The sequence below is a fragment of the Dictyostelium purpureum genome, assembly GCF_000190715.1.
Source record: "Dictyostelium purpureum unplaced genomic scaffold DICPUscaffold_72, whole genome shotgun sequence".
Lineage (NCBI taxonomy): Eukaryota > Evosea > Eumycetozoa > Dictyosteliales > Dictyosteliaceae > Dictyostelium > Dictyostelium purpureum.
This window is the reverse complement of record NW_003519409.1, coordinates 1-12,282: the sequence shown is the minus strand read 5'-3', so window position 1 is coordinate 12,282 and position 12,282 is coordinate 1. Positions and strand designations below refer to the sequence as shown.

The 12,282-nt window shown below is 21.1% G+C and overlaps 7 protein-coding genes across 7 annotated transcripts; 3 read left to right on the top strand and 4 right to left on the bottom strand.

Annotated features, from left to right (window-relative positions):
- Positions 1-15: 15 nt before the first annotated feature.
- On the bottom strand, positions 16-1,087 carry DICPUDRAFT_87172 (uncharacterized protein; the record flags this gene model as incomplete). Its single annotated transcript, XM_003286459.1, has 3 exons — positions 16-301; positions 418-531; positions 594-1,087. The coding sequence occupies 3 exons, from the start codon at positions 1,085-1,087 to the stop codon at positions 16-18; spliced, it is 894 nt and encodes a 297-aa protein (XP_003286507.1).
- A 458-nt stretch (positions 1,088-1,545) lies between these two features.
- Positions 1,546-2,736, bottom strand: DICPUDRAFT_54298 (uncharacterized protein). The gene is made up of 3 exons (XM_003286458.1): positions 2,116-2,736; positions 1,882-2,049; positions 1,546-1,815 (listed from the first exon to the last, which is right to left on the bottom strand). The coding sequence occupies exons 1-3, from the start codon at positions 2,685-2,687 to the stop codon at positions 1,548-1,550; spliced, it is 1,008 nt and encodes a 335-aa protein (XP_003286506.1). The 5' UTR covers positions 2,688-2,736; the 3' UTR covers positions 1,546-1,547.
- A 568-nt stretch (positions 2,737-3,304) lies between these two features.
- On the top strand, positions 3,305-3,823 carry DICPUDRAFT_77386 (uncharacterized protein; the record flags this gene model as incomplete). Its single annotated transcript, XM_003286473.1, has 3 exons — positions 3,305-3,445; positions 3,512-3,559; positions 3,623-3,823. 3 exons carry the CDS (start codon positions 3,305-3,307, stop codon positions 3,821-3,823), a joined length of 390 nt encoding a protein of 129 aa, XP_003286521.1.
- A 54-nt stretch (positions 3,824-3,877) lies between these two features.
- DICPUDRAFT_54296 (uncharacterized protein) lies at positions 3,878-5,124 on the bottom strand. The gene is made up of 2 exons (XM_003286457.1): positions 4,748-5,124; positions 3,878-4,672 (listed from the first exon to the last, which is right to left on the bottom strand). Exons 1-2 carry the CDS (start codon positions 5,080-5,082, stop codon positions 3,952-3,954), a joined length of 1,056 nt encoding a protein of 351 aa, XP_003286505.1. The 5' UTR covers positions 5,083-5,124; the 3' UTR covers positions 3,878-3,951.
- Positions 5,125-5,561: 437 nt separating this feature from the next.
- Positions 5,562-6,533, top strand: DICPUDRAFT_150490 (uncharacterized protein; the record flags this gene model as incomplete). Its single annotated transcript, XM_003286472.1, has 4 exons — positions 5,562-5,758; positions 5,838-5,947; positions 6,011-6,276; positions 6,339-6,533. The coding sequence occupies 4 exons, from the start codon at positions 5,562-5,564 to the stop codon at positions 6,531-6,533; spliced, it is 768 nt and encodes a 255-aa protein (XP_003286520.1).
- Positions 6,534-6,945: 412 nt separating this feature from the next.
- On the top strand, positions 6,946-8,354 carry DICPUDRAFT_150489 (uncharacterized protein; the record flags this gene model as incomplete). The annotated part of the gene is made up of 4 exons (XM_003286471.1): positions 6,946-7,099; positions 7,377-7,633; positions 7,741-7,809; positions 7,896-8,354. 4 exons carry the CDS (start codon positions 6,946-6,948, stop codon positions 8,352-8,354), a joined length of 939 nt encoding a protein of 312 aa, XP_003286519.1.
- A 195-nt stretch (positions 8,355-8,549) lies between these two features.
- On the bottom strand, positions 8,550-11,480 carry DICPUDRAFT_97404 (uncharacterized protein). Its single transcript, XM_003286456.1, has 3 exons — positions 11,372-11,480; positions 9,772-9,997; positions 8,550-9,697 (listed from the first exon to the last, which is right to left on the bottom strand). Exons 2-3 carry the CDS (start codon positions 9,913-9,915, stop codon positions 8,873-8,875), a joined length of 969 nt encoding a protein of 322 aa, XP_003286504.1. The 5' UTR covers positions 9,916-9,997; positions 11,372-11,480; the 3' UTR covers positions 8,550-8,872.
- Positions 11,481-12,282: the final 802 nt, after the last annotated feature.

Genomic DNA, 12,282 nt, shown 5'->3' with positions numbered 1-12,282 from the left:
AGAAATATATATGTTTTATTTATTATTTTTTTTTGTTATTAAAATACCCCCACTTATAAAATTGTATACTTTTTCTATGTTGAAAGAACAAGCATCAAATATTTTTTTATATTGCTCCAATGATCTTTCTTGACCATTAAAATAGTGAAACATTTTAAGGTCAAACCATAATATATCTAAATCATAATGATTTGAATCTAGCAAATAGTCGAAAATGTAAATTCTACCCCCAGGCTCCATTGATTTTGAAATACAGTTTAAAATTTTAATACATTCTTCGTCAGACCAATCATGGAATATTCTTTATTAATATTATAAAAACAATTAGTATATTTATTTTTATTAATAATATTATTATAAATAACTACTGTTTTAATATATATGTATCTGCAGTTGGTACACTTTCAAAAAAAGAACCTGAAACATTTTTTATTTTTGGGTTTTTCTTTGGAACCGATAATATGATTTTTTTCTAAGTCAAAATTAATTCCTACTGTATTTTCATATTTTTCAATAATTTTTTCTAATAAACTTTTAAATATAAGATATTAATATTATTTTATGAATAAAAAAAAAAATTTATTAATACTTACTCTCCATGCGATCCACCTAAATCAACAATTAATTTAGAATCTGAAAAATCAACATTTTCTATAACATCATATATTGCGGCATCTGTAATGCAGGACATTGAATCTTTGAATTTTTTATAATTTGTGTTTCCATTGAATAGTTCCCATGTATCTTTGACACCAAATTCCTGAGGAATTGCAGTTTGACCATTTAAAAATGATTCAGGAACTGATCTGAAAATATCATAAAATAAATCACTTGAAAACATTTCAATGATTTGATAATATTTGCTTTCTTTTGTAAATAGAAAAGTATATTTGCTTTTTGAGAAAAAATCTGTTTTTTCTTCTGAAACTATATTAAAGTATGAGAAATATCTAAGAATTTTATGTAGACCAATTTCTGAAACATTTGTAATTTTTGACAATTCTTGATAGGAAATTGGAGTTTCCTTCTTTTCTAAGACATCACAAACACCACTTTTTAATAAAGCATTAATTAATCTTGTATGCATATTACTATTAAAATGTTTATATATAAAATACAAACTATCTTTTGGATAGTTTTTATTTAATTGTTCCATTGTTTATTTTTTTCTTTTTTTCTGTAACCCCTCGACAAATTAAAAAATAGATAAAAAAAAAAAATTTATTAAAAAAAAGGGGTATAAATTTAAAAAATTAAAAATTAAAAAATTATTTTTAAATTTTAATAATAATTTATAATTAAAATATAAAAAAATAAATATTATAATATGAATATTTATTAATGCAAAGGTGTTATCGAAACGGAATTATCTTGGATTAAACATTCCATCTTTGAGATCTAAAGATAAAATTTTAAAAATTATGGTATATTTATAGAATTTAAAAAATGGAAATATCTTTAATAAAAAAAAAAATAATCTTTATCTCTTTATTTTCTTAAAAGCTGTGAGAATTTTTATTACTAATTCTATTTTTTTTATTTTTTATTTATTTTTTAGAGGCAACCAAACCAATTCTAAAAATGAAATCAATTTTAAAACCGCATTGGTCAAGTAATTTTCTAAATTGACTTTCTGTTCTTTCTTGTCCATGAAAAAAATGATACATTTTCATATCAAAATATAATGAGTCGTGTTGATAGTTATTGTTATCAATGACATAGTCGAAAATGTACAATTTTCCACCTGGTTTCATCGAGTTTGAAATGGTATTGATAATTTTTACTGAGTCTTCATCTGACCAATCATGAATAATTCTTTAAATTTAAATTAATACTTTTGGTTATATACGAAAAAATATATAATAAAAATAAAATACATACTGTCTTAAAATATAAGAATCTCCAGCTGGTACTGATTCAAAGAACGAGCCAGAAACATGTTCTAATCTAGGATCAGTTGGTTTTTTATTAGTAACTATTACTTTTTCTAAATCAAAGTTAATTCCTTTTTCGATTGATGGGTATTTTTCTAAAATTGAGCTAATTAATCTAAAAATCTGATTAGTAATGTATTAATTTATTTTAATATTGTAATATTTTAAATGTAAAACTTACTGACCATGAGAACCGCCAACATCGACAATAACTTTTGATTGTGAGAAATCAACCTTATTTATTATCTCTTCACAAATTGCTTCAGTTGCAGAGTTCATTGCATTTTTGAAATAAACTTTATTTGATTCGGAATCAAGTAGGTCCCATGTGTGGGCAACATTCATAGAATTTGGAACTCCCGATGAATTACCAAAAAATGAATCTGGAGTTGATTTAAATAAATCATAATACAAATCACTTGAAAACATATTTGCTACACCAAATAACTTGTGACCCTTTGTAAAGAATTCTGAATAGTTGCTTTTTGAAAAGGTAGTGATACCATCTACTTCGTTTTCTGTAAATAGTTTGTGGAAAGTGAAATAACGTAAAATCTTGAACATACCCTCCTCTGGAATATTGACGATACTGGCCAACTCTTGATGGGTTCTTGGAACCCCGTCATCTAAAATATCACAAATGCCCAAACGAAGAAGAGTATTGATTAATTTAAAATGTAATGCACCACTTACATGCTTTATAATAAATTCATAACCATCTTGTAAAGAAATATTATTTTGATTTTGAAACATTTTATATTAAAAATTTTTATTATTTTTATTAATAATATTTATATTAAAACTATTATTATTACTATTAGTTTATATAATATTATAATAGAAATAAAAAAAAATATTCTATTTATACCATTTTAAAAATATATATATAAAAAGATTGATGGGTGAAAAGTTAACTGTATTTTATATAATGGTAGAATGTTTGAGAATAAATCCAGAAGTACTTTTGAAATTAGACGTTTTTAAATTAAAATAAATCGATTTAAATTCGGGAATATTGTAATTAAAGAAAAAATTTGTATTATTAACCCCTTTTTTATTTTTTTTCTATTTTTAAAAAAAAAAAAAATTAAAAAAAATAAATAAAAAAATAAATAAAAAAATATTTTTAATTAATTTAAAATAAATTTAAATTTATATAAAAAAGGAAAATATAATTTTTATTATTAAGATTTAAATAAATGAAAAAAATAAATAAAGAAAATAGATTTATAAGATGTGTTTTAATATTTAAATAATTTTTGTTTTTTCTTTTTTTTAAATTGATTTTATAATTTTTATAATATTATAAAAAAAAAAAAAGAAACTTTATAAATATAAATATAATTATAACTATAAATAGATATACAAAAATGAATAGATATATGGTTTGTCTAGATGGATCAGATTTATCTGATAGAGCATTTAGTTGGGTTAAGGAATTGGCTGAATGCGACGAATCAAAAAAAACTGAAATTTTTTTATTTCATGTAGAAGAGAAAAAATCTGACCATGTAAATATAAGTTTACTTTTATTATTATTATTATTATATATTAATTTTTATTTTAAATAAAATTAGAAATTTAAAAGTTTAGATGAATATAGTGACATGTTAAATACAAAAAGTGTAAGCATTTATATAAATTTTTATTTTTTTAATTTTTAAAATACTAATTAATTAACAAAATAGATTAAAAACCATAAGCTTTTAATAAAAGGAAAAGAATCAATTAAAGATGCTATTATTAAAGAAACTGAAAATAATAAAATAGATCTTGTGGTACTTGGTCATGAAGATAAAAATAAACTTCAAAGAATAATGGATGGGAGAGGTTCAGTCTGTGAATACCTCTTAAAAAATATGGATACTCCACTTTTAATTTTTAAATAAAAATATAATAAATAAATAAATAAATATATAAAGAAATCCTTTTTTTATATTTTTTTAAAAATACAATTATAATTTTTATTTTTTATTTATATTAGTAACTATTATTAACTATTATTATCAATAATTAATTATAATTTGAAATAAAGTAAAAATGCAAAAATAAGGGAACTTGATAATAGAGCTGCATTAAAATGTAAAAATGCTGATGCTGCTGTAATTTGGTGTTCAACATTTTGATAATTAATTTCGTAGATAGTGTTTTTACAAATATTATCTTTAAAAGCTTCAATTTCTACATGTTTACAATGTTTGGTGAAACATGACGATTTTGAATGAAGATTCTCTACCATTTGACAATTATTTTTCTTCATACAGGTAATTTTATCTAAATAGATTTGAGATGGACTATTTGGGAACTTTTTACATAAACCACTTGAACATTCACAATAAGCTCCAATCTCGCAAGAGGTATCAGTTGATAATGAACAGTTTGAAACTTTGTCGTCAGATGATGAAATTAATTGACCTTGTGAGCAAACACCGTCTACACATTTTGAAAAGAGTTTACAATTGAAATCTCCTGAACATTTTTCACCGTCAGCAACACTTGAAATTAATGTACATTTATTGGTAAACTTTGAACAAAATGATACACGGCCGCATTGATAATCTGCTGTACATTCACCACCAATCGAAACCTCTGGTATGCATTTTCCCTCTAAATCACAGGTTTCTGAACCTTTACAATCGAGATATGATAAACATTCTGTATTATTACTTTTACAGAATCCACCTTCACATTTATTGCCTGAAGAACAGTCATTTTCTTTTGAACAACCCTCACCAACACTAAAATAAATAAAAAACTATTAATATATATTTTTAAAAATATAAATTAATTATAAAATAGAAATAATAATTTACCCAGCAAAACGAATATCTTCGCATTTATAAGATCCACCCAAGTCACACAACAAACCTATATCACATACAGTACTATCGACACATCCATCTAATGATGGCTTTTGGCAAACGAATCTCTGTAAAGTTGCATCATCTTTGTCAGTACCACATATTAAATCATCTTTGCAATCTCCAATACCAAAAATATCTCCATTACAAGTTTGGCCTTCTTCTTTACATGTATAGCATCCTGTACTCTCTAATTCATTACTTGATGTTCTTGCAACTCTTGAGTAACACTTTTGAAAATTAAAATTAAAAAATAAAAACAATAATAATGCAACCAAAAATTTCATTTTTTTTTTTTCTTATTTTTATTTGTTATTATTATTTGTTGCTTTTTGTTATTTATTATTTATTATAAATGAATTAATATTTTTCATTTTATATTTCATTTTATTATATAAAATTTTTTAATTTTAAATTTTTTAATAAAACTAAATTTAACACACCCCAAATCGAAAGGGGTGTGTTAAAAAATTTTATATATCTATAAAACAAATATTAAAATAGAAATCTAATTTCATTTTTATTTATATAATTTTCTTAAAGTTAATTTATAAAATATTTTAGAAAAAAAAAAAAGAAATAAAGAAGACCCTTTGGAAGAATTACTTTTAACAACCAATTTATACCTTTTTTTTAAAAAAAAAAAAAAAAAAATTTTAAAAAATAAAAATAATTTTTTTTTTTTTTTTTTTTTTTTTATTAAATTAATTAAAATTAATATTCATAATCCACATCTTTTTTTTTTTCATTTCATATATATTATAAAATGGATAAAATTAAACATAAAATTTTAGTTTTATCAGGAAAAGGAGGTGTTGGAAAATCTACAGTATCATCACAATTAGCATTATATTTAGCACACACTGGAAATAAAGTTGGTTTATTGGATGTCGATCTTTGTGGGCCAAGTATTCCAAAAATGATAGGTGTCGAAAATAAAGAAGTACATAAATCATCTAAAGGGTAACTATAGTGTTATATATACCTATTGTTAAATATTGAAACAGTACTTACTTTTATTTATATATATAATTTAAAATAGTTGGGTACCAGTATACACTGATGAAACTCAAAGTTTAGGTGTAATTTCAATTCAATTTTTATTAGGGGATAAAGATACACCAGTAATTTGGAGAGGTCCAAAGAAAAATTGTATGTATAAAATAGCTTTTATTTATAGTATATATAATCTTAATTAACATTTTATTATTAAAGCAATGATCAAGCAATTTATAGATGATGTAAATTGGGGAGAATTAGATTATTTAATTATTGATACACCACCTGGTACATCAGATGAACATATTTCAGTAACCGAAGAATTATTAAAACACAATGTAGATGGTGCAATTTTAGTAACCACACCACAAGGTGTATCAATTTCGGATGTTAGAAAAGAAATTAGTTTTTGTAATGCCATTAAATTACCAATTATTGGTATTATAGAGAATATGAGTGGTTATGTTTGTCCCCATTGTTCAGTATGTATAAATCATTTTTACGATTTTTTTGGTTCCATTAACTAACCAAACCATTTATTTAGGAATGCACAAATATATTTTCTTCAGAAGGTGGTAAATTATTAGCTGAACAATGTAATATTAAATTTTTAGGAAAATTACCAATCGATCCAAATCTATCAATTTGTTCCGAAAGAGGTATAAATTATTTTAAAGAATATCCAAACTCATCCACCCTATCAGCTCTCAAAACTTTTGCCGAAGCATTAAACAATTAAAGATATATAAAAAAAAAAAAAATTTGTAAATTATAATTTTTTAGTTTTCATTTCTTAATATAACATAAAAATTTTTTAACAAAACAATAAATATAATTTTAAAATTTTAATAAATCAACTATTGTTGTAATTTATTTATATTTCATGCTTTAATTTAATTTTTGTGCAACATGTCATTATTACATTTTATTGTATAATTTTTTAAAAAAAGTTCATAGTTTTTTAAAAAAAATAGTTTTTTTTTTTTATTTTATTTTTTAATTTTTAAATTTTTTTTTTTTAATTTTTTTTCGTAATAATTTTTTTAAATTTTTTCATTTTTTTTTTTTTTTTGTTAAAACTATTTTTTTTGATCATTATTGCCAAATTATTTTATTTTATTAATAAAATAAATTAAATAAAACAAAAAAAGATGGAATTTGCTGGAACAGCCGATGTTGGTGCTGAAGAAGTTGTTGTTGAAAGTAAACCAAATAGAATCACAACATTTTTATATGACAAAATTCCATACCTTAAAACATTAGCATATCCAGGAAAAGCAGACGATACTATCAACGAAGCAAAAGGTAAGATAATGATTTAGAAACAAACATCATTTTTCAATTAACCAATCACAAATCACCATCATTAATCAATCAATGTAGTTATTTAAATAAATAATTCAACAATACCACGCACCTTGGCATATAAAAAAATTTTTTAAAAAAATCAAACACAGCTTATGCAACTAATAATAATAATAATTTCAAAGATAGTTAAATAAACATATAGCAGTCTTTTATTTTAAATTCAAATTTTAAGAAAAAATAACTTACCATTATTTTTTAAAATATAATATTTTAGGTATTGTCAGCGATGAAACTTTTGAAGGTTGTAAAATTGGTTTTGCATTTAGACCATCACAAAGTTTCGAAATGGGTCACCAATTTAATGTTTATACTATGAATGAAAACAGTCGTGTTCCAAGATATGCAGGTCAAGTTGCTTTTCAAAATCCAGGTACTCTTTTATTCTCAAAAATAGACAGTGAAAGAAGATTATCCGGTAGATTTGATCAATCATTCTACGATGATACTATCAACCTCTCATTCTCAAACTCTGTAATTATCACAATATTATTTTGAAATTATTCATTTTTGTTTCGTTCGTTTGTTCGTTTGTTTTTAATCATTTTATTAATAAAATTATTTTTTTTTCATTATTTTAGATGGATAAAGATTTAACAGCTAATATTTGTTATGAAGTCGATTTTAAATTACCATTTTCTCATTTCTCTGTAAGTAAAACATGTTATCATTAAAAAATAAATTAGTATGGTAATAATAAATAATTAATTATTTTTTTTTTTAATGGAAACTTTAGTTTAAAGGTGATAATGAAAACACTAGAGCAGTTTCATTTTTTACATCAATTTCAAAAAGACATGCACTTGGTTTTGAAAATACTTATATTGGAGCCCATAATGTTTCAATTCTCGCTTTACATTATGGTGTTAGAAATCAAAGATCAAACTTCCACATTTCAGCTACATCCAACTTTCAAGTTTTAACCAGTTTCCTTTATAAATATAATCACTTACATGTTGCCACTGATTTAATGTTAGGTCTCACTCAAGAAGGTAAAATTGGTTCAGAATTCAGCATTGGTGCTAGATACTTTTTCAGAAATAATATTCTTAAATTTAAAGTCGATACAAGTGGTGGTATACACGGTTCTTACGATCAAATGATCAATAATTTTACTAAATTTTCTTTATGTACATCAATCAATTATTTTGAACGTGATTATAAATATGGTCTTGGTTTTAACTTTTCAAAATAAAATTTTGAATTTATATTAAAAAATAATTAATTTAAAATAATAATAAATAAATAATAAAACAATAACAATATAGTTGTAAACATTTTTTATATCTTTTTTTTATTTGTTTTTTTTAATTTTTAATTTTTTTTTTTTTAATATTAAATTTATTGATAAAATTAAATAAATAATAATAAAGGTAGAAATAATAGTTTTATAATTTACAAATTATAGATATAGTAATTATTATTACTAAATCTATTAAAATTTTATTATATTTTTTTTTTATTTTTTTTTATGTTTTTAAAAAAAATTAAACCAATTTGGAAAAAGAAAGATTGAAAGATATGTATAGATTATTAAAATAAGATATACATATAAAAGTTCTATAATATAAATTTAATTTATATTATTTTTGTTGAGATATTATTATTATTTTACTGTATTATTATTAAAAAAGATAAAATAATTATTAAAAAGGTGGAAGAAAATATAAATATTTAATATTTATAATTATATATATAAAAGATGAATATTTTTTAAGCAACCCAACCGGTTTGAGTTGTAGTGAATGGTTTGTCTTTGTTTGATTGGGATGATGTATAATCACAACTGCCTCTTCTTCTAGATTGTATAGGAATTGAACTTTTTAGTGGTGAGTTTGTAGAGTTATTTGTATTATTACTATTATTATTATTGTTTGAATTATTGTTTGGGTTATTTACATTGTTATTTGAAATAAAAGATACTAATGGGTTAATTTGGTGTGATAAGTTTTGAGAGGATGACGATGATGAGGAAGAGGAGGAGTGTTTTATATTGGTATATGGGTTTGTTGGGGCAGATGAAGCATTGTTTTGATGTCCAGATGAACCTTGGCTACTATTTATATTTTTATTATCATTATTTGCTGGTGTTATTGAGGTTGATATGGTTTCTGGTGAAATTGTATTGCATGATATTTCCATTTTAATTTTGGCTCTTTCAACTTCTCTTGCATATTTATTGAATTCATCAAGTGAACAATTTACAGTATAATCCATCATTGATAAAAATACAACTTCTAAACCATTCATTTCTCTTAATGATATACCACCGACTTGACTATAGAATTCGTTGTTATAAAATATATCATCTAAATATTTGGTACTAATTAAAAGACTGGTTATTACTAATCTATGAATATTCATAGAGTTAACAATTAAATCGCATTTCTTGAGGAATCTATCGATATATACTAAGCTCATTACAAAACATTCTTTTGAGCATGGTGAATACTTTAATAAACGTGCGAGATAAGCATCAATTCCAATGGTTGGTGGTTTTCTATTTGGTGGATAAAATTCTCTTCTTTCATTCTTGAACTTTAATTAAAAAAATAATTAGTAATTGAAATGGTTATTGTTTATACTATATAAGTATTATTATATAAACTTACACTATCGCCATTTGTTATTAATTTATTAATTACAGTGCATAAAACATCCAATAAGACATTGTCTTTTGTATCCCTTTTTGGAATTATTGGGCTATACTTTGGAAGATCTTTTGATAAAATTTCATATATAGATTCACAATTCATTTTTGTATTTATAATTATATTTTATAGTAGTTTTATATTAAACAATTGATTTTTTGATTATATTTATATTTATTGATAAAAACTTTATAGAGAATAAAAAATTATTGTTAATATATTATAAATTTTTATGATTTAAAATATAATTATAAAAATTTTTAAAAATTTAAAAAAACAAAATAAAAAAATAAAATTTTAATTTATTATTAATTTATATTTAATTATTATTATTATGATGTTTTAAATTTATAAACTAAAATAAAATAATAAAAAAAAAACACTTGATATTGTTTAAATATTTTTTTTTAATTATTTTATTTTATTTTATTTAATTTATTTCTTGATCAATATTTAAAATTTTCGGTTATTATTATTTATTACTTTAATATAGACAACAATTAATCAACACACACTCACCCCTTTAACACACATTAATTTTTAGACAAGTACATAATTTTATACATAAAAGGTGAAAAAAAAAACACATCCAAACACTTTTTATTATTTTTTTTTAATAAATTAATTTATTATTTTTTTTTTTTTTATTTTAATATTTTTTTATGTTACAGATGAAAACTTATTAAGAAGAGGCAAAAAAAATAAACAAATATATTTATATATATTTATATATAAATAAATAAATATAATATTATTAAATGTACATCTTTATATCATAATTTAATTATTATTATTTAGTGAGTTGAAATAAAAGAAAGATTATTATTAGGTGAGAATTTTGAAACCTTTTTAAAATGGTTAATTTAACACACATATATAAAAAACTTTAGAAATGATCGAGTGTGTATTTTATGATAGAGGTGGGTGATGATTTTTATAAAAATATTTGTTTTTTTTTTTTATTTATTTCTTTTGTGTTTTTATGTGTATTTATACCACACTAATTTTTTGTTTTGTATTTAATCAAACAAAATATAATAAATTATAAACTATTAAATTATTTTATAATTGATCCTTATAAAGGGGTGAGATGATGACGATTAAAATTAATATCTGTTAACGAGAAAAAAAAAATTTCACAAATATCACCCACTTATTAATACAAACATACAACACACAATAACAATTTGTTGGTTACTCATAAGATGAGGATGAAATATTTTTTTGATAATTTAAACAAAATGATTTTTTATGATTTTTTTTTTAATATTTTTGAAATGTTAAGTTATTAGATAAGAAAAACAAAAAAAATAATATGTATATATGGTTTTGTGATTTACTTGAATATTTTTTAACATAATTTTAAATGGGGTTTTATTTTATAATGAAAAAAATCCAAATTTAATAGATTTAAATTGAAATTATAAATAAGTTAATTCTATACAAAAAAAAAAAATAAAAATAAAAATGAAAAATGAAAAATAGAATAATATTAACTTTATAATGTGTATGATTAAACAAAAATATAATGAATGTCTGATAAGTGATATTTAATATTTACTTTGTATAGAAATTTGTGTGGATTTGAATATATTTGAGAAGAGATTGATATAATTTATGGCTGTGCCTAAAGAAACAAAAAATAAAACATATATTATTGAATTAATAGCTAGATTTTTTTGATTTTAAAATTATTGTTTATTAAAAATAAAAATTTGAAATTGTTGAATAATAAAATAAAATTTTAGTTAAATATTATTTTATAATTTAAAAAATATAAAAAAAAAAATATAAAATTTAAAAATAAAAAAAAAAAATAAAAAAAAAAATAGATAATGATTAAAACCAACCAAAATAATAAAAAAAAATTTACATATTTAGGGGTTAGTTATATGTTTTTTTTTTAAACATATAAATTTTTTTTTTTAAGTTATATTTAATATGAAATTATGTATAAAGGAAAAATAATTTTTTTTTTTCTCTTTCTTTTAAGAAATAACAAAGGGAGAGGAAAACATTGATTGGTATTATTGAATTAATAGTGGTTTGTTGTTGAAAATAAGTATTAAGTTAAATGTTAACATTGGTGATTTAAGATGATAATAATTATTTTTAAAAAAAAATTTTGTTTTTATTATTGTTATTGTTAAAGTTGGCTGGGAAAGTGTGTGTGTTTGTGTGTTTTTCAAAATAATTGTTATATAACATAAACAAAGATAACACCTTTAGGTTTATTTGTTTGAAAACAGTTATAAAAAAATATATTTTTATAAAAATTTAACAATAAGATGTGCCATAATACTTGTATTATATACATTTTAATATATAAATAAAAAGGTAAGATAAAATATATAAATCGAATAATACCATTTTTTGAATGATGTTTTTTAAAAATTATTTGGGGGTTGTGGTATATCTTATGATTATAGTAAAAAAAAAAGAAATAAATTAATTAAAAAAAAAATATAAGGA